General features: G+C 38.5%; 2 protein-coding genes across 6 annotated transcripts in view; one reads left to right on the top strand and one right to left on the bottom strand.

The window, feature by feature from the left end:
* The window catches only part of LOC143282928 (intersectin-1-like), a 92,140-nt gene extending 82,142 nt beyond the window's left edge, over positions 1–9,998 (bottom strand). For 4 of the 5 annotated variants that reach the window (XM_076588825.1, XM_076588823.1, XM_076588822.1 and 1 more), the window contains exons 1-5: positions 9,916–9,998; positions 7,035–7,181; positions 4,805–4,868; positions 3,607–3,836; positions 409–534 (exon numbers count right to left, since the gene is read on the bottom strand). In XM_076588825.1, coding sequence (XP_076444940.1) covers positions 409–534; positions 3,607–3,836; positions 4,805–4,868; positions 7,035–7,134 — 520 coding nt within the window. In that variant the 5' untranslated portion in view covers positions 7,135–7,181; positions 9,916–9,998. The remainder of the gene's footprint in view (positions 1–408; positions 535–3,606; positions 3,837–4,804; positions 4,869–7,034; positions 7,182–9,915) is intronic. The other variant, XM_076588824.1, reaches the window with a different exon arrangement.
* Positions 9,999–10,021: 23 nt separating this feature from the next.
* Positions 10,022–26,353, top strand: LOC143282927 (quinone oxidoreductase-like protein 1). Its single transcript, XM_076588820.1, has 11 exons — positions 10,022–10,189; positions 10,411–10,488; positions 11,125–11,251; positions 12,257–12,325; positions 12,873–13,054; positions 14,750–14,813; positions 18,585–18,683; positions 21,146–21,279; positions 23,167–23,272; positions 24,063–24,108; positions 25,492–26,353. The coding sequence occupies exons 1-11, from the start codon at positions 10,127–10,129 to the stop codon at positions 25,586–25,588; spliced, it is 1,065 nt and encodes a 354-aa protein (XP_076444935.1). The 5' UTR covers positions 10,022–10,126; the 3' UTR covers positions 25,589–26,353.
* Positions 26,354–26,527: the final 174 nt, after the last annotated feature.

Raw genomic sequence — 26,527 nt, 5'->3', positions numbered from 1 at the left:
ACATCTACAACAGTAATGTGTGTAGTTACATCCTGAACACACCAAAGTGAATATGCCAAAAAGACAAGCTTCCACAGTTCATGCAGTCATCCAGTGTAAAAAAAACAACAACATTGAAACAAAAATCAACACAGTGTTTAAATAACAATAGAAAATGCTCCAAAACAGATAAACAAAAAAAGTCCAGGCCCAAATATACAAACCAGTGAACTGAACCCCAACACTGAATAAAGCAAAGACCATGGGGGGAGGGGGGGGGAGAGAAAACAAGCTTTAACTTAAATAAAGGGCCGAACGCCAGTTTTAGCTTTAAAAGACCATCTTTATCCTATGAACAAAGCCCCCCCAAGCCCCTCCACCCAAAATAACCCAAAAGAAATGAAACGGAACAGGCTGAAATGTGCATACCCAGGCCCTGCATGCCTTGAGCAGGCCCAATGCCATTAGCCATTAGAGGCATGCCGACAGAGCCCGTTGTCATGGTGCCCGTGCCCAGCGACGCCTGGGGCATCATGCCGGCAGACATGGGCATGCCTGTGCGTGAACAGACGAGACAGGTGTGCATAGAACATGGACAGACAGACGTGTGAGAAGGAGAACAGGAACAGACGGCAGTGTCAGAAAGAATGCAGAACATAAACAGATTAAAATAATAGTTGTTTAAATAATAATACTAATTTTCAAAATAACGATAATCACACAAAAGTTACCTTGGTCTGCAGCACTCATCCCTCCACAACTCTAAAGGAGCAATACACAGGTGTAAACTGCAAGTCTCACTCTCATAATAACTAGATGCCACATCAACCTCCATTCTGTCTGATCAAGCTGAGTGCAATATTTACACTTATAACAAGAACTTTTCAAAATCTCTCTTGGCAACCATTCTTCATGTGAATTCACATAATGTCAACTTCTTTTTAATATTTTGAGCAGACTGAGGTTGATTTACATTTAAGAAAAGATATACGAATAAATAAAATAAAACTCAACTGCACTAAAAACTTAAATATCAGTAATTAATACATCAGTAGTTACCAGTCATGAGCAGCCCAAAACCCCACTACTTTTTTTAATAACAATTTTAAAAATCTTCCAGATAAGGCTGCGACCAAGTCTCTTTCTATATGTAAAAAACAAACCTAACAAACAGCACCAAAAAATGAAATGCACTGGTATCTGTTGTACACATCCGAGTTATCCTTTTGGCACAGTGATCATTATGGTTTTTGTAACCTTCCCCACTTGGGAAGTTTAAGCTTTTTTTTCCAGATGATTTAAAAACTGTAATAATTATTATTCACAAAGATCATTCACATATTGCTTCAGCTGTCAATGTTTACAATGACAATTCTAAATGTCACTGTCAGTATCAAAAGCACTGTACAAAACAAAAACACTGTACACATCATGGAACAGTTTGCATTACATTTGCGATGTGGTGAAACACACTCTCCAGCTATATGTGTACAAAATGTGCTGGAAAATGCCTGAACTGTGCCCAAACTTGATCAGTAAATTGCCCAGAAGAGTCATGTCCCATCTCTAACTGCTTCCTCTTAGTTAAAGGTACGGGGGGACAATGGCACCCAATCACTGTTCAGGCATGGGATGAAATGAGACAGCACACAGAACCATGCAAAAAGGTATGTGCACAATACATACACAGTGCATGCTTCCCTCTTGAAAAAGAGTTGGTAGGACAAAGAGAAAGAGTTGACTACACTATACATAAGTAATACATGATAAATACTGTGCATTCATGCATCCATGACTGAGCCAAGAAAGCTTAGAATAAAGTGGTGCTGCAGATTCTCTCTCTCTCTCTCTCTCTCTCTCTCTCTCTCTCTCTCTCTCTCTCTCTCTTTCTCTCTCTCTCTCTCTCTTTCATATCTATGTGTACATCTTATGGCCAACTCAGCAAATGATGTGCATGCTTTGTTAAGTCAAAAGATTCTGACAGTGAAAGTTGCACAGGCAAAATAAAAAACACTAAACGCTATTAAGTTCACAACACTGACAGTAATAAGGATGCTGCTGCGACTACTGCTACTCCAACACCAATGAATCATACTGATAATGTTCGCAGAAAGACTGTAAAAGCATATAACCATAACAAAAGCAACAATAATCACAACAAAACAACTACATCAACCATCACCATTATCTTCATTACCATCACAATCATTATACTAGCAAGAATCGAAAGCTGACAACATAAAATCCAATAAAACAAAAAGGTTTTTTAAACGGACATAAAAACAAGACAAACACAAACAATACTAGTAAGTAAACTAGATATTCATTAATCCTCATGGAACACCAAAAACCACTGAAGCAACAGGGCTGGAGGCCTCACTGCATTAGAAATCCAAATCATAAAAACTAATATCAAGGAATAACATTACAGAATATCTCTGATTGCTAACTGATCTCACAGGTGCTGAGTCAGACTGCAACCAACTTACAATATTTTTGTTCAATAATTAACTTAACAGGGACAATGTCTTCTGTTGAAAAAAAAATCTTAAAATATATTTTGTGAGTGCCTTGATAATCAGTTTATTACCTTATGACAGGTTATGTATTACCTAATGTACAAACGACTAAGAATTTTGATCTGTAAAAATAAAGGGGGAAATGTTTTTAAAACCCAAATGTTTGACAGTATTTTTTTTTCTTTTTTAATACATCACAAAAAAGAAGTACAAGAAAATGAAACAAAACAAAATTACAAACAACTGAACAAAACGTTTCTCGCAAAACACATGAATCATACAATGTAGGTTACAACACACCCTTCAGGGGATCTAAATATCCCAAAGCATGTGCACCCCTGCCAACCCACATTCTAAAGTACTTTGTACTTAGAAAGTGAAAGCAGCATTAAGAGTATATCCAAATATATATATATATATATATATACATATGTATATAAAAACATACCCTGAAAGTGATACCCTGAAACCCAGTGAATTTGTGTTATGACATGGAACCTCATTTTTAATTCTGCACTACTGAAAATGAGAACATAAAATAAACAGTGTGCAAGAACTACCTTTTAGAATTTGTTTGATAACGTCAGGCACCACAGCATGGAAAATGGCATCATCAAATCATGTGAAGCTATCAAAGAAAAACATTTCACCATTTTTGTGAGTAAAAGTTCATGATTATATCTAACTCCACTCTTTCCCCATCTCCATCCCTCACTCATGGACTGAACAGCTCAGAATATGATCTCAGATATTCAAAATATACGCCCCAAAAATGCAATGGCTGGCTTGTTTTTTCATTTGTTTTTATGTTTTGATTGAACAAAAATTACTAAATCTTTTCTTCTTTTTTTTCAAGTCATTATTTTTTTTGTGTATGTGTTTTCATGCGGACAGGCTGGTGACCTTTGCATTAAATCCCCGCAGTTTCTTAAGAGAAAAAAAAACTGCAGAGAGTGACAGGTCTGCAAAGGTGCACAAATGTTGACCCTAAAAATGCTCCAGCTTACAGAAAAAAAAAAACAACAGCAAAAAATAGCCAACCAAAGATTACAACAACAAAATATGCAAAAAGCACTACTGCAGGAGAAAGAAAAGGTCAGACACCTACCCATGGGCGGATTGAGGGCCGGAGCAATGCCCATAACAACAGGCTGCCCCATGGACATGGGCCCAGCCTGCATGCCAAAGGAGCCTATCACAGGACTGGGGGCGGCCTTCAGGCTGGCTGGCAGCACCTTGGGCAGCTCGTAGCCCTGCAGCTTCTTCTTGATCAGGTGCATGGCCACTGAAAACTCCAGTTTGTCCATCTTCCCATCACCATTCATGTCTGCCAGCGTCCTGTTTAAGAAACACACACCAGTTTTGCTTTTTTGTCACAAAAATAGTCACTATCATTTACAGCTGTTCTTTGAATCTGGTTTAACACAAGAAGAGAAGGTAGGAAAGGGGGTAAGCAGAGGTTACACATAAAAATTCTACGTACAGCTATGACACAAGACTACAAAGTGAAACTGTTAATTTCTTCTTCTTTTTTTGCCCAAAACATACATGGAAACATACAGAAAGAAAATCAACAACAAAACACAAACTGGGACAGACAAGGATACACCAGCATTTATAAATCATCAACATTTCAACAACAGTACCATAAACTAGACACCATGGGAAATGAATCTCACCTTTAATTTGACAGTGATCAATGACAACTTGACAAGACTTTAAATCATAACTGACACTCAAGACACTTCCTTGAAGTGATCTTCCTATGTGGTATTCAATCAGTAGTTTTCCATGTATATCTATCAAGTCACACACACACACACACACACACACACACACACACACACACTCTTATTCGAATCCTCTAGTCTCCTCCAAAACACTGAAGCGATTATCGTCTTCTTTATTTTTAATGGAATGTAAATTCATTTTATTCAATCATTCCCTGTATGCATAGTTTACATATAATGCACTTTTTTTTTTGATCAATTATGTATCAAATTGCCTGTAGCGAACACAGTTCTAATCTGCATTCAGATTCTTTCTAATTTGTCCTCTCTCATTCCCATTCATCAACTGATAATTTCTTTTACGCTAGTATCTACAGGCATGTCTTTGTGAGTGCATAACTGTAAATTTGATGATGTCATTATATTATCATATTTGTGTTACTGAGTGTGAAGTCACTGAATATCAGTAACCTTGAAGTCTAAAATTCATTGTATAAAGATAAAAAGATATTGAATTGTAACTCCACAACCACATCAGATACTGATCAGTTTCTTGACAGGCAGCCCAGTACTCACCAAATCTGTCCCAGAATCTGAGTTGTCAGTCCAGACTGCATGAAAAAGTCACGGGCTTGAGCACCTGTAATCAGCAGTACCAAGGAAAACAACTGTTTTTTCTTCCTTCACTCAAGTCTCTAAAATAATTAAAGTTCTTGTACACATGAGAAGGGAAAAATGATCACGCTATAGGAGATATAGTCCATGACTATCAAACAAAAACATTAAAAAAAGAAGAAATATTCGATTAGTTTTATGAAATAAGGAACTGGGTTCATAAATGCTTACACAATTATGCTATCAAAGCATTTTTTTAAATTATCTTTCAATTTTTCATTCTTTCTTCACCAACCACTACCTTTCCTTTATTCAACACACACACACACACACACACACACACACACACACACACACCCTGTGATTCACATTTTTCAATACTTGTATGTGCAGCTCAAATGCTGTAAATACACACAACAGTTTTTGTCCTTATCAGTAATGGGCAGGCATTCAACACTGTGCATTACTGGTAGTCGGTACAAAGTGCACAAGAGATAATGAAGTCAACTGATAGATTTCAGTCTCTTGATTATTTCAGCATGGTGAACTAGGATTGGCAAGAGATCTTAGTACAGCATCTGGTACCGGTATATCACAAGATCCTTCATTACAAAAAAGAAAAGCAGCAACTGCCTGCATATGTAGTAAAATTCAGAATTATTGGGATTTCCTACTCATTTTGGGGTGAATCATATATCTGTCCACACATGAAATCAACTGACAAGACTTTCATTCTCAATAGTGTATTCTCTCAGTTGTTAGCATAGATCAGTGAAGCCAACACAAGTCTGAAGACGTCATAGTTCAGCGCTTTCAGAATCACCTTCATTGGTTGACTACAGAAAAGATGAAGGTGTCAATAAACAAAGCAAAAACCAGAAAGATGCCTGAAGATAATTTAAGTTTTAAAACAATATGACATTGTTACATTGTCAGAAAGCTTGTACTCACTAGTCTAATGACGATTCATTCTTTCTTTTTGTTTTCCTCCTTTCTTTTTTTTGGTCCAGCTGGAAGACCAGTGTGGAGTCATAAAATATGCTCAAGCTATAGCTGGATATGGGGGAGAGAAAAACCAAATAAGTAAATAAATCATTTGCGAACGGGACAAGGAAGCAGATCTACATATTTCAGTCCAGGCGTGAGAAGTCAACTGAAAAAATCAAACCACAGCAAAGGTGTTCTTGTGAAACTAATTTTAATATTGAGTTTTCACTTGCATGGACAGGTGGACCTCATCAATATGCACATTCAACATGATGGAGAATTCAATCTGGTTTTTGTCTTCCCTTCTTTCTCTCTCGTCTTTCATGTCTTTATAGTTTATCATTCGCTCACTTGTATCTATCGAGCGCATGCACACAAACATCCACATGCACACACAAAAATACACACACATACAAACACACACACAGTGAAAGGCACTAGCAAGAGAGAGAGAGAGAGAGAGAGAGAGAGATTCTAAACTAAATCAAATTTTCTTTCCATGAATTTTACACCACCATGAGTTAGAAGCCTATGTTTTTCTTGTTGATCCACAATAACAGAGGACACAACCTTACACACACACACACACACACACACAGAGAGAGAGAGAGAGAGAGAGAGAGAGAGAGAGAGAGAGAGAGAGAGAGAGAGAGAGAAAGAGAGAGAGAGGGAGAGAGAAAGAGAGAGAGTGTGTGCATTACCAGTAATGGGAAATCACCACTATTGAGTACCACATGTATAAATATATATATATATATATATATATATATATATATATATATATATATATATAAATCATTATATGCTTTTGTCTGCACCAAAACTGTTTGCAGAGGTATCCATTAATCAAGAAATAATGTCATGTGCAAACAAGCTTTGTGCCTGATTATACTTGAATTTTAAACCTTGCCCTGTTAAAAAAAAAAAAAAAAAAAAAAAAAGACAGAAACAAGACTAGACACATTCATCACCAATGTATGTTCACTGCTTCTAAGCCAGACTGAACCAGTGTCTCCTTCAAAAAGATATCACAAATGCAAAGATCAAAACACTGAAACACTACTTTTCACAAACACCAAGTGTCAAACATGAAGCACTTAAAATAATGCCAATGTAACAACATTCATAAGTCAGTAATAATCAACCATTCTTTATCACTTTGTCTTCATGAAAGCTTTACAATCAAGATTTGTAATAATTTTACCAGTGACAAAGCCATTGACAGGCTTCAGCGTGAAAAACTGAGCATCGTGTTTTGCTCTCTCTTCTCCGCTGATTTTCCAAGGATCTCCTCCGCTTGCCATCTTGAATTTTCCCCTCCTGTTATCACTTCACGGACAGTCAGAAAAGCCTGGCAGAAAATAAACCAGCACAAAGCATAAACAACTCTGTCCAAACAATGACAACATCAGTTTTCCACAAACAGGAAAGTGGCTAGCCACAAGTCAATTATAATCACAATCTTCAAGCCAAGTTACCAGTATTATTGTCATTACATTTCATACTGTTTTCAATCACAAAAATACAAGTTTGTGAACACTCGACCAGTCATTCAACAGCTGATTGATTCAATAAGTGATTGTTTCCATTTCAATGATTTTATCTTTTTTTTATGTTTTCAATATGATAGGAAATCAAAGCAATAACAATGAGTGAGTGTGCAAGTGTGGGTGTGCAAGAGTGTGTGTGTGTGTGTGGGGAGGGGGGGAGAGGGGCTGGGGGTGGAGGTGGGGTTTGTGTGTTTGTGTGTATTTGTGTGCACATGCATGCTGAAACTACTGTTCTTCACAAATAAACCATGAGAACTTTCACTTCATACAAAGCGGCAAGCCCATCTCCACAAGTTGTCTGAAAAACACAGTAGCTTTCAGTCTCACTAAAATCACACACACACACACACACACACACACACGCATGCACACGCGCGCACATGCACACACACACACACACACACAAGGCCACACAAATGACAAGCAGATGCTTCAAGTTCAACATTATGTCAATGAATACATTTTTTTAAGTTTTTCACTTTATTTTACACTGTTTTCTATGGGGAAGGTGGCAGAATGGTTAAGACATTCGTCTACCAAAACAGAGAGTCCATGAGGGTCAGCGTTCGAATCCCTCTTCTCGCTCTTTCTCCAAGTTTGACTGGAAAATCAAACTGAGCATAGTCATTTGGACGAAACAATAAACTGAGGTCCCGTGTGCAGCACACACTTGGCGCATAAAAAGAACCCATGGCAACAAGTGTTGTCCTCTGGCAAAACTATGCAGAATAAATCCACACTGACAGGTATACAATTATATATATATATATATGCATACACTCAAGGCCCGACTAAGCATGGTGGGTTAAGCTGCTGGTCAGGCATCTGCCTAGTAGATGTGGCATAGTGTATACAATTATATATTGATTAGAAAGAATGCAGTGAAGTTTCCTTGAGAAACTGAAACTGAAACCAAGGGAGTTCTGCTTATTCCCACAATACAAACATGTTTCTTTCTTCTCCAGTATTTTTTTCCTCTGAAAAGAAAACAAATATTCCCCAGCACCTTAATTTATTGATTACCACACTTATTAGTACCATTGCACATTATCACTGTCAACTACAGATGACACTGTCAAGCACAGCTGACACTGTCAATACATGACGAAGAAAAAGAAATTCACTGGATGACTAAAACAGCAGCCAATTAGATAAAAAGGTAAAAGAGCAGCAGATGTTATACTGAATGTTGCAACATCCAGTGTGTGTGTGTGTGTGTGTGTGTGTGTGTGTGTGTGTGTGTGTGTGTCTGTCTGTCTGTGTGTCTGTGTGTTTTGTTTGGTGACAGCATGGTGAAATGAAACTTGTAGCTTATCCTTTAGCCCTCAAGTTTTTTTCAGTCTCTCTCTCTCTCCCTGACATACTGATGCCAGAGACAACATTTTGTCTCTCAAAGTCTAAAGTTTGTTTACCATTTCTTCCTCTGAATAAAACACAGACAGTGCGACTTTCATGGAAACAATACAAGAAGTGCTAATTACTAATTGCTAAGTGCTGCTTACTGAAATAAAATTACCCTGTCTCACTCTCAGTGTTGTCATTCTTGAACATTTACAAAATGAGAATAATCACTAGACTGTCATTGTCTTTACACTTATTTGAAAAAAAAAAAAAGCTTTAAAAAATAGATAGTAGTACCAAAACAACCTTAACATATATTTTTAAGTTCCGAAGGGACATTGGTCATTTTAATTCTTTCAGCATACTTCCCAGTGACTTTTGAAGATGGTTTTACAAACAAAATTGATGATACTTCTCTTTCAACTGGAAATCATTTTAATATTCATTAAATGAAAAGTAATGTGTTACATGTTAAAAATTCATTAGTAAATTCATTAATGAAATCCAAAGATGTTTGTTTAGAACACATGCATGCACACATTTTGTACATTGAAAACTTCTTTTTCAAGTTCCAAGAACTAATCACTCGGCTACTGCACACATTCAATATGATTATGAAAATAAAATGCAAATGTATAAAAATGCTGTATTTTGTGCAAATGTACACTTACGGCTTCATGATAACAATCAGGAAAAAAAATATCAACTCTGCATTGATTAATTGGGTCTAGACGCAAGTGTCCTACCCTTACTATGGCGGTATGTGAAGAGAAGAATGAAATTATCGATCTGGCATCCTTTCCCCGCAACCGACAAGCTTTTTATGCATCGACTGATACGACGTGACAGTCCGTTGCCAGTTGGGGGGTGTTTCCACAATCTGACAAAGCCAATACACACCGCCCACTTCACAAAAGCAAATGCACGACTATATCTACAATACGTTGTTTCCACTGTGCACGAGCATCGCATACTTTTTTTTTTCGAATGAATCATGCTTCTTTCGCACACGCCTTCCCCAAGGGATGGTTAGTCCCGTCGATATTTTGATTAACGAACTCGTTGTGGGACCATTTTTAAGTTGAAACCAGCCATGTTTCACTGCGACCGTAATGACAGAACACAAAAAAGTCCCATACAAAATTGTTGAAATGTATGCACACTAAGCAGGGAGCACATTCACTCACTACCTACTTGCTTGAGGGTTATTATGCAGACGCAAACTCGCAAATTACTATGCGGATCCGATTTTCTCCATTGCTGTCTGCATCCAAAAGTGCATTGTGGGTAAAGGGGCGGAAGCCGGAAGTAAACTTGCATTCTGGCGTCTGCTCCAAGTGGGATTCTGGACGATTGACTTGTTTTGAGTTCGATTCGACGACATAGTGTGTATTTATCTATCAATATGCGGTGTATACAACAGAAACGTAAATCAGAAGGAAGTGTTGCAAACTATCTGTTGGTTGATGTACGTACCTCCATCTCTTTCTCTCTGTCTCTGTCTCTGTCTCTGTCTCTCTCTCTCTCTCTCTCTCTCTCTCTCTCTCTCTCTCACACACACACACACACACACACACACACACACCTCACCACACCATACCACACCACGCCACACCACACCACACCACACCACACCACACATAGAGCATTTAAATTACATTGATCTGTGCATACACTTCTTCCATACAGGTGGACTTGCCTTCACTGAGAGAAAATGAAGTCCTTGTCCAAGTGAAAGCATGTGGGTTGGCACCTGTTGATAGAAAGGTAAGCAAAGAGGGGGCAACTGGCAAAATCTGCACAGGATAACAGTTTGGTCTTTTTTGTATCATATGACTATTTTGACATGTATATTTATATATATATATATATATATATATATATATATATATATATATATATTTGTTTGTCATATAATAGCACAGAAATATACATGTAATGAATCATTGAGGAGACACAGAAACACACACACACACACACACACACACACACACACACACACACACACACACAACACACACACACACACACACACAGATGTTCAAAAGTTCAACAACCCAAACCTTTCAACCAACACGTATGTCACATGGTGCAAAATGTAAGTGTGAATGCCAAGGACTGGAAAGGACTAAGAACCATTATGAATAAACACATTGTTAAAGAATGATTTACAACATACGGTGAAACAGGAACACCCCATCCACACACATTCACACACACACACAGATACACACACATGCACATTGAAAGCAATTATTGTGTTTTGTAACTCAGAAGGAGCCATGAAAGGGGTGGAGGTGGAGGAGTGCAAAAAAAAAAAAAAGAGGAAGAAATCAGACGGAGAGTGGATCAATTTAGTCAAGAGTTTCAAGGCTTTACTGCATTGTCCTTTGTGTCTTAAAGGTTTTAAAAGACACACCGTTGCTAGAAAACGAGTCAGGAGGAATTGTGGTCGGTCAGGATGTGTCAGGGATCATCAAGTCTGTTGGACCCCGTGTGACATCTGTTAAAGAAGGTGATGAAGTTGTTGGTAAGTACTATTTTCATTAACACTACAATGACTAATTTCTGTTTAATTTAAGGTGGGGAGTTGTTGGGGGTGGGGGGATTCTCTGTTGGTTTAGTTACTTGTTTTTTTTTAATTGAAATCCCCCCCCACACCCCCCACACCCCCCGCCCCCTCACCTCCCAACACAAACACACATACACACCTCCCTGCACTCACTTTGTCTCTGTCAGTGTGTGTGTGTGTGTGTCTTTCTATCTCTCTCTCCCTCTCTCTATCTCTGTCTGCTCACTTACAAAGTTTATTGCTGAAGCAGCTTATACAAGCAACAATTATAGGAGCAGAACTAATTTGGGCATGGAATTTGTTTTTTTTATTGATATTTTAATTGGTAAAGCCTGCTGGTGGCTGCTGAATATTATGAATACCATAATGATTTCTTTAATAAGTCTTTTGCTTTGGATATCATTTTTACATTTGTTTCCTTGCAGTTTCATTTTATATGTAAAAGAAGACAAGCCATGCATCTTCATAGTTCATGTCAAAAAGCATGTACACTGCTGATGACATTACAGTTGTACTTTGTTTCATTATTGTCATCTCTCTCCATCTGTCTCTCTACTCACCTTCTGAAACTACTTACCTTGCGCTGAATTTGGGTGCAACATTATATCATGCCCATGGACCAGGAATTACCCAGTTACTCACACTCACCCTGTCTGTCTGTCTGTCTGTCTGTCTGTCTGTCTGTCTGTCTGTCTCTCTCTCTCTCTCTCTCTCTCTCTCTCTCTCTCTCTCTCTCTCTCTGTCTCTCTCTCTCTTTCTCTGTCTCTTTTCATTTGGAAAAAAGGGAGCATTACTTTGTTAGTGTTTATTTTATATGTTTGTTATTTTGGTTTTTTCCATCCAGTTGATCTTGCCAATTCTGTCCTCTTCATTTTCATTTGTAACATATATGTATTTTGCAGACAATGACATTGTTCAAGTTTTTTTCTTTCTAAATACTGTATACTGTGTTAATTCTTACAGGGGTCCTTCCTTTAGACAGTGCAACATCAGGTTGTGGAGAATTCTGTGTGTTCAAGGAATTTGATATTGGTGAGTAACCTTGAGACTGTCCCAAAGTAAAAAGGGAGTATCAGTGATTTTCCACCTATGTTTTTATGTTAAGTTATATTGATGTGTTTGTTCACTTAATTTGCCCTCCAAATATCGTTTGAGCTCTCATTATTATCATCCCTAAAACTGAGCCTAGCTGTTAACAGAACAAGAAAAAGCAATATTTAAAATGCAAAATAAAGATGACTTTAGTTTCAAATCAAACTATTGTTTTTCACAGTATCAATACATTTTAATTCTTTGGTTAAAGCTGGCAGATAAGATTCTCAGAAGTACAAAATGAAATATCAACAAATTTATTTAAGAGAGTGAGGAAGACAGAGGGAGAATCAAGAGTATGAATATTTTTCAGTCATACAAGACTGACAGAATACTAGCTAATATGTATATGTCATATCCATGCACTGATTAACATTTATATCTACTGTGTATGTAACAGTATGAATGAAGCAGCACAAGGTTTTACTCTAAATATGTATTGTGCATGGACCATCCCCAGTATATGCTTAATCCTCATCTCGTGCAGTGAAGAAACCACACCATGTGAGCCATGAAGAAGCCGCAGCCACCATCGGTGATGCGGTGCGAGCCTACACAGCTTTGCATTATCACACGCATGTGTGTGCGGGTGACACAGTCCTCATCATGGATGGGGCTACGCCTGCTGGTAGCATCGCCATACAGCTGGCATTGCTCTGGGGTGCTAAGGTTCGATCCTGATACGTTCTTTTATCAGTTTTTGTTGATTGTATTTTATCTTTGTTGATTGTATTTTATCTTTTATCTAATATAGAAATACCAAATGACTAAGTGATTGTATTTTATCTTTTATCTAATATAGAAATACCAAATGACTAAGTGATATCCACAATGGTAAAAGTGCCACTGGGATCAGCATCTCATTAAGCTTTCACGCTCCTCAGGACCCAAGCTAGATTTTAGTTGGAGTTTCTAGGCATGAAGATTCTGGATCCAGATTACAGTAAAAAAAAAAAGTGTTGATTATCAGCCAACAACCCACTGCACCACTGCTGTGGTTTATGTTGACTTGACTTGACTTGACTTGTACGACATTTGAGGCCCAGTTAAAAGGCCAGTTTGTCGTCCTGTGGATATTAACTATATACTTTGCACCATGCGTGGCTGGTGTATGGGGCAGTAGTTAAAGTTAAAAACCAGTGAATAACAATTTGGTGAGTACAAAGTGGGCAAATCTTTCCAGCGTCAATCGAGTCGATTATTAAAGGAGTTGATGGAAGGTGCAGTTACAACGCTGTTGGGTAAACTGTTCCAGAGGAAAACAACCCTGTTTGAAAAAAAATTCCTCTTAATGTTGAGCCTGTGTCGGTTTTTCTGGGGCTTGAGGCTGTTTTCAAAAAATTCTTGAGAAGCCAGTCAAAGCGGAAGAATCTTTCAGTAATAGATAAACTATTCATTGGGATTTAATATACCACCTCCCATGCAGTCATCATTTTTCTGCATGGTATCATCACTTTCTTGTACAAACTCAGTCAAGTATGATGTATTTATTTGTGTTAAGCTCTCTTGTTTTCTGAAGATTTTTTTTTTTTTTCTGATAAGCATGAAAACAGATTGCAGTGTGTGTGACTTTAGTTATTTGGCACTACTAAGAAAATGCTTTTATTTGTGATTCAGAAGTAAGAGTTTGAAGAAAGTGAAGTAAGGATTTCTGCAGGTCTTCAAAACAAACATAATTCTGATAAGCATGAAAACAGATTGCAGTGTGTGTGACTTTAGTTATTTGGCACTACTAAGACAATACTTTTATTTGTGATTTCAGAAGTAAGAGTTTGAAGAAAGTGAAGTAAGGATTTCTGCAGGTCTTCAAAACAAACATAATTGTTTAGAATAAGAAATGTGTAAAATGTTAATTCAAAACTTTTAGTTTTATGGACTTACAGGAAAATGGTATCCTTCAGTGATGTATTTCTCTTTTTTGTGTGTGTTTCATTTTACAAAATGGAGAAGTGTGTACAATTGTTTTTTTGGGGGGTTTTGTTGTTTTTTTAAGATGGAACATGCAGAATCAAGAAAAAAATGATTCTCTTATTACAAAGTGATTGAAATATTATTTTGTACCCATCACAATAATAATGATAGTTAAGCATCACACTTGTACTTAATGAACTGTTCTTTGTTTCATGATGCAGTGCAGTGTGTGAGCTTTGTTTTCTAAGATGGGTGTATATTTATAGCACTAACTGATTAATGGAAACATTTTATTTGAGAGGTTTAAGAACTAGATATAAATGTATTGTTGTTGTTATTTATTACTTTTATTTGTCATTAATTCTTTAGATTTCTGTGTGGCTGTGAAACAAACTTTTTATCCTACCACTGTAGAAATTTGCTGTATGTATGCTTGTAAATATACATTTGCAGGTTATGACAACATATTCCACATTAGCGGAAAAACAGTTCCTCGAAAGCTTCCATCCAACACTGGGTGAGAATTCACAAATGAGATGATCATCTGTTGCTTCAGAAAACTTCAGTCTCTATATTCAATGGTTTATCCGAACTATCAGTGCTATTACTCATACTTCTTCTCTCACTCTCTTTCCCTCATGGTCTCTCTCTTTGTTTGTCTTTCTGTCTTTCATGTTTTTCTTTTCCATGATCACTGTTTTTTCTTTGTCTATGTCTGCCTGCTTGACTGCCTGTTCTCCAGCCTCCACGTACCCCCACCCCCAGTCCCCATTTCCCTTCCTGTCCCCACCCTCTCTTTCTCTCCACACTGCCCTTTCTCTCTTTCCTTCTTCTAGTCCAGGGCAGATACAAAAATGGTCAAAATGTCTGCAACAAAACCTTTCTTTTCACGATAAAATAGAATAAATCATACTGATCACGCTGATATAAACTTGACCGCTGTAGGTGGGCGGGAACATGATTAGATTTTGATTTTTAATAATTATTTCTCACACATTTGGCCATGAGAGAGCGCCTTACAAAGATCCGCAAGGCATGAGCAAGCCAGGGTTACGCAAACGCGGTATAAGGGGTCGCCAGAGGAAAGCGTTTAGCGCGGTACAGTACTTGTGGCTGACTGCTGCCGCGCTGATGCCGTTAGTAGGTCACTGCGGCAGATGACAGATACCATACAGAAAATAAGAGAACTCTTTGGGGTCAAAAGGAAACAAAATTTTTAATTTCATATACTCAATTGGTAGAAAATGCAAATTTGCTTTTATGAATGTTTTACAGTTTCTTACCAGTCCTGACATTTCATAAAGAATGAAATCGGTATTATACCAACTGCAAAGGTGAATTTACGAAGGCAGCACGGGATCATTTAGTTCGTAAGAACAATTATGTTGACATTTTACGCAATGCACAACTTGGAAATACTTCATGCTCTGCTTTTTAACGTGTAGTATATGAATATCTCAATACCTGTTAACTAGGTTTGTTTCAATGAACATTGTCGGAGCACTGTCCAGACAATTAATTCAAAAAGCATGGAAGGCAGAATATGGCAAAATCGACCAACATCATGTCTTGATGTAAAATATATATTTTTCTTTGGAAATGAAGCGGTATTTGCAAATGTGACTCACGAACCCTGGCGCAGTAGACACGTCGGTTTAGCTTGGGAAAGAAAATGTATCTGGCTGGAGTATGAAGGTGGCAAAATGAAGTGCATCAGATAGTCATGAAGAGCAAAGACTGCCTGGAAAATGAAAATGGGTCAGTCTCCAGAACTTTGTTGGAAATGGGGGTCTCAGTCTGATTCAGTATAAACATGTGTTCACAATGATTATTCAAATGTTTCACATGTTATCAGGATTGCAATTCATTAGAGAAATGTCTGCAACAATTTCGTGAGAGTATGGTTTGTTCTTGTGTCTTAAATGTGTTGAAAATTATTAAAAACATCCAAAATTTCCGTTTTCTGTTGATTGACCGAATAGAAAGATACAAAGAATCCAGTGTTTTGATCACAGTTCTTCAGATAAAGAGGAAAACTTTTGTCAAGTGATATAAATAATACAATTCCCATTTCATAATAAGATGAACAGTAGTACTTTACGTTAAACACTGGGGAGAATTGATGTGAAAATGGAGTGCCAGCAGTGTTTCTGAAAAATACAATCATACAGGGTGGGGGAGTTAGTTTAGGTATTTTGGGTTCCATGTTATATATGTCATAAGGTTTTAGGTCATCATTAATAAAATACATAATTTTGCACAAGCTTTGTTTGAATGCATTGCATTGGCTAAGGATCACATGATCCTTTAGGTATTTTGGGTTCCATGTTACATATGTCATAAGGTTTTAGGTAATCATTAATAAAATACATAATTTTGCACAGGCTTTGTTTGAATGCATTGCATTGGCTAAGGATCGCATGATAGATTCATTGCTATCATTATTATAAATCAGTAATTCAAACATCTGCGTCGGGAAAGTTAGTTTAGGTAACTTGGATTCAATGTTACACGTGTTACAACAAAGTTTTACATAATCATTAATAAAATTTATGATCCATTGTTATCATTATGATTATTATTTATATCCCACGCTAAATCGACGTCTACTGCGCCAGGGTTCGTGAGTCACATTTGCAAATACCGGTTCATTTCCAAAGAAAAATATGTATTTCATACCATTCTTTTCACATCAAGACATGATGTTAAATTTTGCCATCGTCTGCCCTCCATACTTTCCCAGTTTATTGTCTGGACAGAGTGCCGATAATGTTCATTGAAACCAAACCGGGTTAACACATATTTAGATATTTATATTCTACACGTTAATAAATGGAGCATGGAGTATATCCAAGTTGTGCATTGCGTAAAATATCAACGAAATTGTACTTACGAACTAAATGATCCCGTGCTGCCTACGTAAATTCACCTTTGCAGTCGTTACAATACCGATTTCATTCTTTATGGCATGTCATGAATAGTAGGAAACTGGAAAACATTCATAAAAGCGGATTTACGTCTTCTACCACTTTCGTATAAAATACATGAAATTGAAAATGTTTGTTTCCTTTTCACCCCAAAGAGCTCTGTTCCTAGCTTACTGTTCAGAATCAGTTGTCTGCCGCAGTGACCTGTTCACAGATCAGTATCAGCGCAGCAGCAGTCAGTCACATGTACTGTACCACGCTGAACGCTTTCCTCTGGCGACCCCTTATACCACGCTTGCGTAACCTTCGCCTGTGCTTCCCTTGCGACTCTTTGTAAGGTGCTCTCACACAGGCAGAAGTAATAAAAATATTCGATTCTGGACATTAAAAATCAAAATCTACTTATGCTCCCGCCCCCCTATAGTGGTCAACTTTGTATCAGTGTGATCAGTATGATTTATTCTATTTTATCGTAAAAAGAACTGTTTTGTTGCAGACATTTTGACCTAACGCAAATTTGAATCTAAATTCCCTGGCCTATTCCTCTTTTTTCATGTATTTGTGTGTGTGTGTCTGTGTGTGTGTCTTTTTGTACAGTCCTCTCTCTTTTCCTCACCCAGTCGCTCACCATTTCTTTTCTTCTCTTTCCCTCTCCCTGTCTCACTTTCCCTTTTTGTCTGTGTGTGTGTGTTTGTGTGTGTGTTTGTGTGTGTGTGTGTGTGTGTGTCTGATTCCATCCATTTTCCCTTCTTTCTTAGCTTGCGCTTCTCCCTGTACTCCCAACCTTTTTTGAATATACCTACGTACATAAAATGTTATGTATTTTTGCACATTTCTTTGATATAAGGTCATACTAGGTGTGGTTCAATTTTGATGACTTAAGCAACAGAGGTTTTATTTAGGAGATGTCAGTAAATCATGAAATTACCAGTAGATGCCGAGTTCAAGCTTGGGCTATATCAGTGATGATAGAATTACATGCTCAGTTCATACTCTGGCTTTGTCAGTAACAATGGAATTAGATGCTCAGATCATACTAGGGATATGTCAATACTGATAATGGAATTTGACGCTCAGATCATACTTGGACTGTGTCATTTATGATGAAGTTACTTGCTCAGCAGGTCATACTAAGTTTATGTCAGTGATGATGAAGTTAGATGCTCAGGTCATACCATGACAGGTAGGATTCTGTTGGCTGTGATTAAGTTAGTTGGTCAGGTCATACTAGTGTTTTGTCAACGACAACGAAACTAGAGGCTAGGGTCACACTAGAGCTGTGTCAGTTACAGGTCATGCCAGAGCTGCAGTGGTTATGATGAAGCCACAAAGTGTATGTGTATGAACTGGGTTGTGTTCAGCACAGGTCATGGAGTTAAATCAGCGCAGCACTCTCCTGGTCAGCAGTGTGATGGAGGAGACAGGAGGCGTCGGTGTGGACTGCATCATCGACAATGGGGGTATGCTACCATGTCCCCCACCCACCCCCCACCGCCCCTGCCCACTCACCCCTCCTACCGCCCTCCAAACCCCTCTGCCGCCCCCCACCCAACACCCATGCCCACTCACCCCTCCTACCGCCCTCCAAACCCCTCTGCCCCCCCCCCCCCCACCACCACCCCCAACACCCCTGCCCACTCACCCCTCCTACCGCCCTCCAAACCCCTCTGCCACCACCCCACCCCACCCAACACCCCTGCCCACTCACCCCTCCTACCGCCCTCCAAACCCCTCTGCCCCCCCCCCCCCCCACCACCCCCAACACCCCTGCCCACTCACCCCTCCTACCGCCCTCCAAACCCCTCTGCCCCCCCCCTCCCAACACCCAACACCCCTGCCCACTCACCCCTCCTACCGCCCTCCAAACCTCTCTGCCCCCCCCCCCACACCCTCCCCCAACACCCCTGCCCACTCACCCCTCCTACCGCCCTCCAAACCCCTCTGCACCCCCCACCCCCCCAACACCCCTGCCCACTCACCCCTCCTACCGCCCTCCAAACCCCTCTGCACCCCCCACCCCCACCCCCCAACACCCCTGCCCACTCACCCCTCCTACCGCCCTTCAAACCCCTCTGCCCCCCCCACCACCCCTGCCCACTCACCCCTCCTACCGCCCTCCAAACTCCTCTGTCTTTCCTTCTCTATCTCTCTCTCTCTCATTCTAACAGAGAAATGAACAAATCAAACCTTGTTTATGCTTCTAGATGTACACTTTTGGATGTATGACTAAGGGTGACTTAAATGTTTATATATAGGACCAACACTCGGCTTATATCACAGACTGACGTAAGTTTACATTTGGGCCAACAGCAAAGCGAGAGCTGTATCATCAATGGTTTCTCCAGTCAATGGGAAAAAATTTACAGCTTAGTCTTTTGTGAAGGACTATGACTCTCAAACTAGGAGGCAAAATTGCACTGGCTCTTAGTGCTGCAGCCTTGTGGGCTAGTTGGCCTTTGGGAACCATCTCAACACCGACTGCCCTAAAACCCCTTGGCCGAGAGAGTGGGGATGTACTTGGGCAAGACACTCTCCACTATAATCACATTCTAGCCCAAATAGTCGGAACAGCAGTTGCCTCCTCTGCTGTTCTGATGGTCATAGTCGGACACGACTATCATATATATATATATATATATATATATATATATATATATATAAATGTTTATATGTGTGCATGTTTATTTGCTTGTGCATACAAACAGGCATCTTGCGTGTGATTTTGTCAAAAACTTCATTCCTATTTTTTGCATATAATGTGTATGTTTTTATCTGTGTGTGTGTGTGTGTGTGTGTGTGTGTGTGTGTGTGAGAGAGAGAGCACATGCATATGTGTTTTCTTCAGTTTAACATCTATTCATTAAAGTGTTTTTAGACGGAAAGGAGTAAAGTTGTGGATAAAGGAAAGGGAATGCATGTGAATATTAGTGTAAATGTATCAGAGGAAAAGTATATTATAAGAAAAAGTCTAAAGAGATTGTGGCGTGTATTGAATGAGGTGTCATGAGAAGGAGAATATGTATATGCATACCAATAAGTATTAACCTACAACAATGTAAATATAAATAACAGCATTAATTATAATACATCAAAGGAGGATACCAACTGGACTGGACTTTTCAGTGGGTAATGAAATATTGGAAGAGAAGTCATCAACTACATCTTTTGGAATTAACTGTCTTATTCTTGGACAATGAATGAGTAGATGGCTTACAGTTATTTGCTTACCACATATACATTTTATATTCTTAGAAAATTTTGTACGGAAGGCATTTAAACGAAGTCTATACATTAGACTTGTAATTTGTCTTGAATGTGCTGCTGGTGTTGAATTTAGAAAATGTTTGGGATTAGTTGCATTCTTTGTGTTTACACAACATTGGTAATATTGATTATTTGATTCTATAAGTAATTTCGTAAATCGATTTCTAGACACATTTTCTATACAACTAATGCATTCATGTAGATCTAACTGGATGTCAAGTTGTATTGCGCCTTCAAAATTACGTGCTGCTCTTCTAGCTGCTTGGTCTACCCACTCATTTGAAGATATTCCACAGTGCGAAGGTACCCAACAGAAAGTTATTTTAATGCCCTGTTTTGTCAGTTGGTGAATAATATGTTTTATTTCCATTGTCATCTCAATTCGCTTCTTTGAATTTGGAGATTCTATAGCTTGTAATACTGACTTTGAGTCTACACATAATAAAATTTCACTTACAGTTTTCGGAATGTCTGAAATATAATATGCATATGTGTGTATGTGTGTGTGTGCACGCATGTGTGTGTGCACATGTGTGTTTATGCTTGTGTGTGTGAGTGCTTGGTGTTGTCGGGTTTGTTTATTTGTGTGTGTGTGTGAGTGTGTGTGTGTGTGTGTTTCTGCACATAAACTTGTGTCGTTTTCTCCCTGTGCCCACAGTACGATTGTTTAGCAATGAGGAGGACATCATGCTGATAGGAGAGAGGGGCAAGTTCCCCAAACCCCACAAGCTGGACCTCCTGGCTTGCCTGGGCTTTGCCGGCAAATGGGTCACCTCCCATTCAGACTTACAGGTACGAAGCACACTTCTCTTCTTGTCACATTTGGTGATCTTTCTTTCTCTCCTTTTGTTACCCGTCTTCTGTGACAGTGTATTGTCATTACTGTCAAACCATTTGTCCTGTTTCCACCAAACACAGTCGCTCTAGAGCTCGTTCTGTGGCAGTCCCAGCACCTGCAGTCCACATTGAGTTAGGTTGCCATGAGGCTACTCAACAGTGAAGACTCTGCACTGCTACTTAAGTCTCTTTGCCTGTGTTTTGATGCAGTATGCATGGGACACCACCTGTCAAGTGGCCGCTGATGGTGGTAATCGCATAGACATTGAACAGCCAGTTAATTAAATGGTTAAATGCCTCCTCAGAGTGGAGACTGTTGTCATATCTCTACAACAATGATCCTCATGAATGTGCTGAAACTGAAGATTTTACACAAACTCACCTCAGACATAGGAGGATGATTTCATAGTGACTGGAGACAGGAACAAGGTTTCCAGATTCCGCAAGCTAGATCTGTTCACTTGTCTGTCAGATCTGTTATCTTTATTATTATACGGATCTGGCCCCAAGTATCTTTCTGAACTCATCCATATCTATACCCCGTCTCGCCAGCTCCGTTCTTCCTCTGATACTTGACTTCTCAGGATACCTCACGTTAGAAGTAAGACCTATGGACACAGATCGTTTTCTTTTCAATTGCCAAAGACATGGAACAAGCTCCCTGATAACCTCCGTCATTCTGATTCCCTCGCATCTTTTAAATCTCGTCTCAAAACTCACCTTTTCCCTCAGCAATAAGTTCAATTGTGGCAGGTCCACTTCCTTTGCGTTAGCTGTGCTTTGCTTGACTGTGTGTATACATATGTATGTGTACATAACTACATGCATATATATGAATGTGTATTGTGTGTTTATGTAAGTTTGTGCCTGCCTATGTGTGCGTATGTGTTAGGGTAGCTGTTAGATACACATGTATGTTAAAATGTATGTATGCAGCGTGTGTGTGTGTGTGTGTGTGTAGTCACATTTTGGTGTGTGTATGTAACATAGATATGATGTATTATGTTAACAAAAGCGTTTTTGTAAAGCACCTGGAGCAGATTTCTGGATAGTGTGCTATATAAGTATCCATTATTATTATTATTATTATTATTCTGACTGTTACAAAGAAAAGCTGTCATTGGTAAAAGAACTAAGCAAGCAGAAAAATAAAAGACCATGACCTCTCAAAGAAGAGGAACACATCCTCCTGATGATATGATAGTTGGTTGCTGGGAAGAACGCTGTGTTTAAGGAGAGGTGTGCAATAAGCAATAAAATTTTCTCGGGCTTCAGTTTTCTCGGGCTTCTCAAGTTTCCTAGCCCCAATGCTTTGTTGAAGATATTGTTTTAGATAAATTCCTGATGCAGTAACATGAAATATATGTATGTGTGGAGTGTGACTGCATGGTTTATTTTACCAACCTTTTGTTGATTTCTTTTCAAATGTGAAAACAAAAATTACGATAGAAATGAAATAAAAGATACTAGATTGGAACTAGTTTTTATAAAAAAAAATTTTAATGAACACAACTCACTTGACTTGTTAGCATGGAATAAAGAAGCCTTTATGTATGGATATATGTGCTACATTTCCTTGTCCTGTTTTTTTTTCCTTTCTTTTAAATGCATTTTGCTTTGCAAAAAAATGTTACAGATTTGCATAGAGGATTATATTACCAGTGCCCTGTTGGGCCATAGTGCTACAGTGCTGACTTTTTTTCTCGATTGTTGGCATTTGCTTTGCAAAAAAATGTTACAGATTTGCATAGAGGATTATATTACCAGTGCCCTGTTGGGCCATAGTGCTACATTGCTGACTTTTTTTTCTTGATTGTTGGCGTGTGATGGAAACTGTTGAAGCTGGACCCCCCTGACTGCCAGCAGCTGTTTCTGCGCAACGCCAGCATCAGTTTCCTCTTCCCGCCGTCCTGGACCTTGATGCATGCCCAGCATGGTCGATACCAGCGTATCCTTTTTTTTCCTCCCTCAAATGGAGTGATGGCCTGGAGGTAACACGTCTGCCTAGGAAGCAAGAGAATCTGAGCGCACTGGTTCGAATCACGGTACAGTCACCAATATTCTCTCCCTCTCCACTAGACCTTGAGTGATGGTCTGGATGCTAGTCATTCGGATGAGACTATAAACCGAGGTCCCATGTGCAGCATGCACTTAGCGCACGTAAAAGAACCCATGGCAACAAAAGGGTTGTTCCTGGCAAAATCCACTTCAATAAGAAAAACAAATAAAACTGCATGCAGGATAAGATACAAAAAAATGGGTGGCACTGTCAGTATAGCGACAAGCTCTCCCTGGGGAGAGCAACCCGAATTTCACAGAGAGAAATCCAACGTGATAAAAAAGAGAAATACAATAATTTAGCTCATTTCCAGTTGTTTTGTTCAGTTTAATCTTGTTGTTGATAGTTTGGGGTATTTTTTTATGGATGAAATAATGTAATGAGCAAGCATGGTTATTTCCATTTGAATGCGTAAGCAGATGTACAAGCTGAACTTGACTAATCAGTGTGGATGTATATGTGTGCACTGGCTCTTTTCATGGTGGTGCATTGCTGTTTGACATGTAGACCACACGGAGATAAAGCAACATTTTGTATGGAGAAATCTGTCAGGACAAGACATAGGCAATGGTTGATAACAGTTTTGAAAATATGGAAAGATAACAGTTTTGAAAATATGGAAATATTCATTACTGCTCCACTGCCCAGTTGTTTGATGTGAATTCTTGACTGAGATCAGATATTCTGACAGACATTATGGAGAAGCTTGACAAGGGAGTTTTGAAGTAAGTACATGTGATGAAAAGAGAACGACTGCATTAAGGGAGGGAGAGAGAGAGAGAGAGAATATGTCACAAACTTTAAGAAATAAAACTCATCTCTCTAACTTCTCAATAAATTAAACTTAACATGCTAAAACGTGACTGTGTTTCAGTTTCAAGGATGTGTCAAAGTGTGTGGAATGATCCATATATATGACACCCACTTGTGTTCCATTAGCCATTGGTGAAAATGTATGGAAAAAGAATAAAAGTCTCTTTTGTCTCACCATGAGTGTGTTCAAGTAACAACATCTACCTAGTTTGCTGCAGAGGTATGGAAAGAAGATAATTGTACAGATGCCTCTTTGATTTCAGCAACAATTATGCGAGTCACTGTACTCTTTGCAGCAGTATCAGGGGGAAAAGATGTCAGTGCTTTGCACCATCCTTTGATGGCTTGACAACCAGTTGGTCAATGTGTTGGATATAATGTCTGGAATTTTGTTGTTCAGTTCTTGTCAGTACTTTGTGGAGCAAAGAAATAAACTTGTCCAATGTGGAGCAGAGGAATAAATTTGTTCAACTTAATCAGCATTGTTACTTCCTTTTCTTTTTCTTTTTTTTCTTTTTTTTTATTTTTTTTTATTTTTTTTTTATTTTTTTTTTTACATAACTCATGTAAAGAAACCTTGTAACCTTGTAAATTTCAGTAATATAAATCATCATTCAATGGGCTATGGACACACAATATCAGACATACACAGTCCCAAAACCAGAGTTGTGGTGATCTGAACAGAGAGTTAAAAATCTCCATACATGTAAAATCTAACAAGTGCCAACAGCCAAATGGCTAAGAGTTCAGACTTAATCTGAGGGTCTTACGTTTGATCTTGGTATCAGTGCCTGGTGGGTGATGGGTGGAAATGTATCATTTTTTTTTCTGATCTCCCAGGTCAACATATCTGCAGACCTGCTACTCCCTGCCATGTGCATACCCATGCAGATCAACTACACACATTAAAGATCCCACAATCCATGTCAGTATTTTATAAATCATGGAAACATGGACATACTCAGTATGCATATTCTCACAAGGGTAAAATCTGACATATTATATGAAACAGCCTACTTGTAGAAAGAGGTGAATGTGGGATTTGCAGCCCGTGATTAAGAAAAAGTAAAATCCTATCTTCCATGTCCACATGACTATACAATTGCATTGTGAGAAAACTTGTAGTTTTTCAATACAACAAATGATTATGTGTATGAAAACATAATATGCCTGACTTAAATTGTAATGCTAAGTAAGTTTGTGTCTCAGCTGTTCATTGTACTGAGTAAGCAAAATGCTCTCATGGTTCCCAGATCAGCCGTTTTAACAACAGCATCATTTTTTATATGTTACAGGAGTAAAATTGCCCAGCTGGTGACACTGGAAGAAGTTTCCACAGTGCTGCAAGGCTTGGAGGACATTCGTGTGGGAAAAGTGGTGCTAAAAATGTGACCTAAAAGCTGTTCTTTTTTATCACTGTTACGAGCAAAGACACTCCCCATGATGAGAAAATGAAAATGTGCTGGAGAAAATAAAAACAACAACAAGAAAGTGGTATTGTCTTCACAGTTGATATGTCATGTACAAGCCATGTGGACATTTCATATTTATAGATTTATCTCATTTGATTATGTGTGTATTTTTAGTTTGATGTTGTTTGTTGTTTTTTGTTTTTTAATTATTCATTCATTTTTCTTTACTATTCAAAAGATACATAAGTCTGTTTTCACCATTTCTGTCATGTTTTTAAACATTTATACAATTGTGTGTGGATTGTTTTCCCAGTATGTATTTATTTCATTAATTTATTCTATTTGATCTTATAATACATTGAACTAAGAAATCTAGGTCAGTTGTTTGTCAAAGGATTGACTGATTTGTTATGCATGGGGTTGTTAACAATTTGTTTAAAACAGGTCCATTTGTATTCTGTACAATTTGTGTGTGTGTGAGTGTGTGTATATTTGTGTGTGTGTGTGTGCGCATATGTGTGTGTGTGTGTTGTCTGTGTGCGCGCACATGCTTGTGTGTGTGTGTGTGTGTGTGTGTGTGTGCATGAGAGTGTGTGTATGTGTGTATGTCATTAAAACTATGTTTAGTTCAGATTAATGTATACTGTGTTCAGTACATGTTCAATCGTGGCAAAGAAGTGCTTCTAGCTGTATCCACTTTTTTTGTCGGAAGTTTTCCAATACATCACCGAGAATAAAAATCTAAAAAGAATACAGTGTTTCTTGTTTGTAGAGTGATTTGGGTGGGTAGGAAAAAGAATTAAGACAAACCGTTGCTGAGTGTATTCACGAATATTACAACATTTATGTCTTGCTGATGACTGCCAAAGTGATAACACCAGAATGATACACAATCACCCATCATCTCCAATGTCTCACA

This window comes from Babylonia areolata, chromosome 6 (genome assembly GCF_041734735.1).
Source record: "Babylonia areolata isolate BAREFJ2019XMU chromosome 6, ASM4173473v1, whole genome shotgun sequence".
Lineage (NCBI taxonomy): Eukaryota > Metazoa > Mollusca > Gastropoda > Neogastropoda > Buccinidae > Babylonia > Babylonia areolata.
Note: the sequence above shows the minus strand (reverse complement) of the source record. Positions and strands in the feature narration are given on the sequence as shown.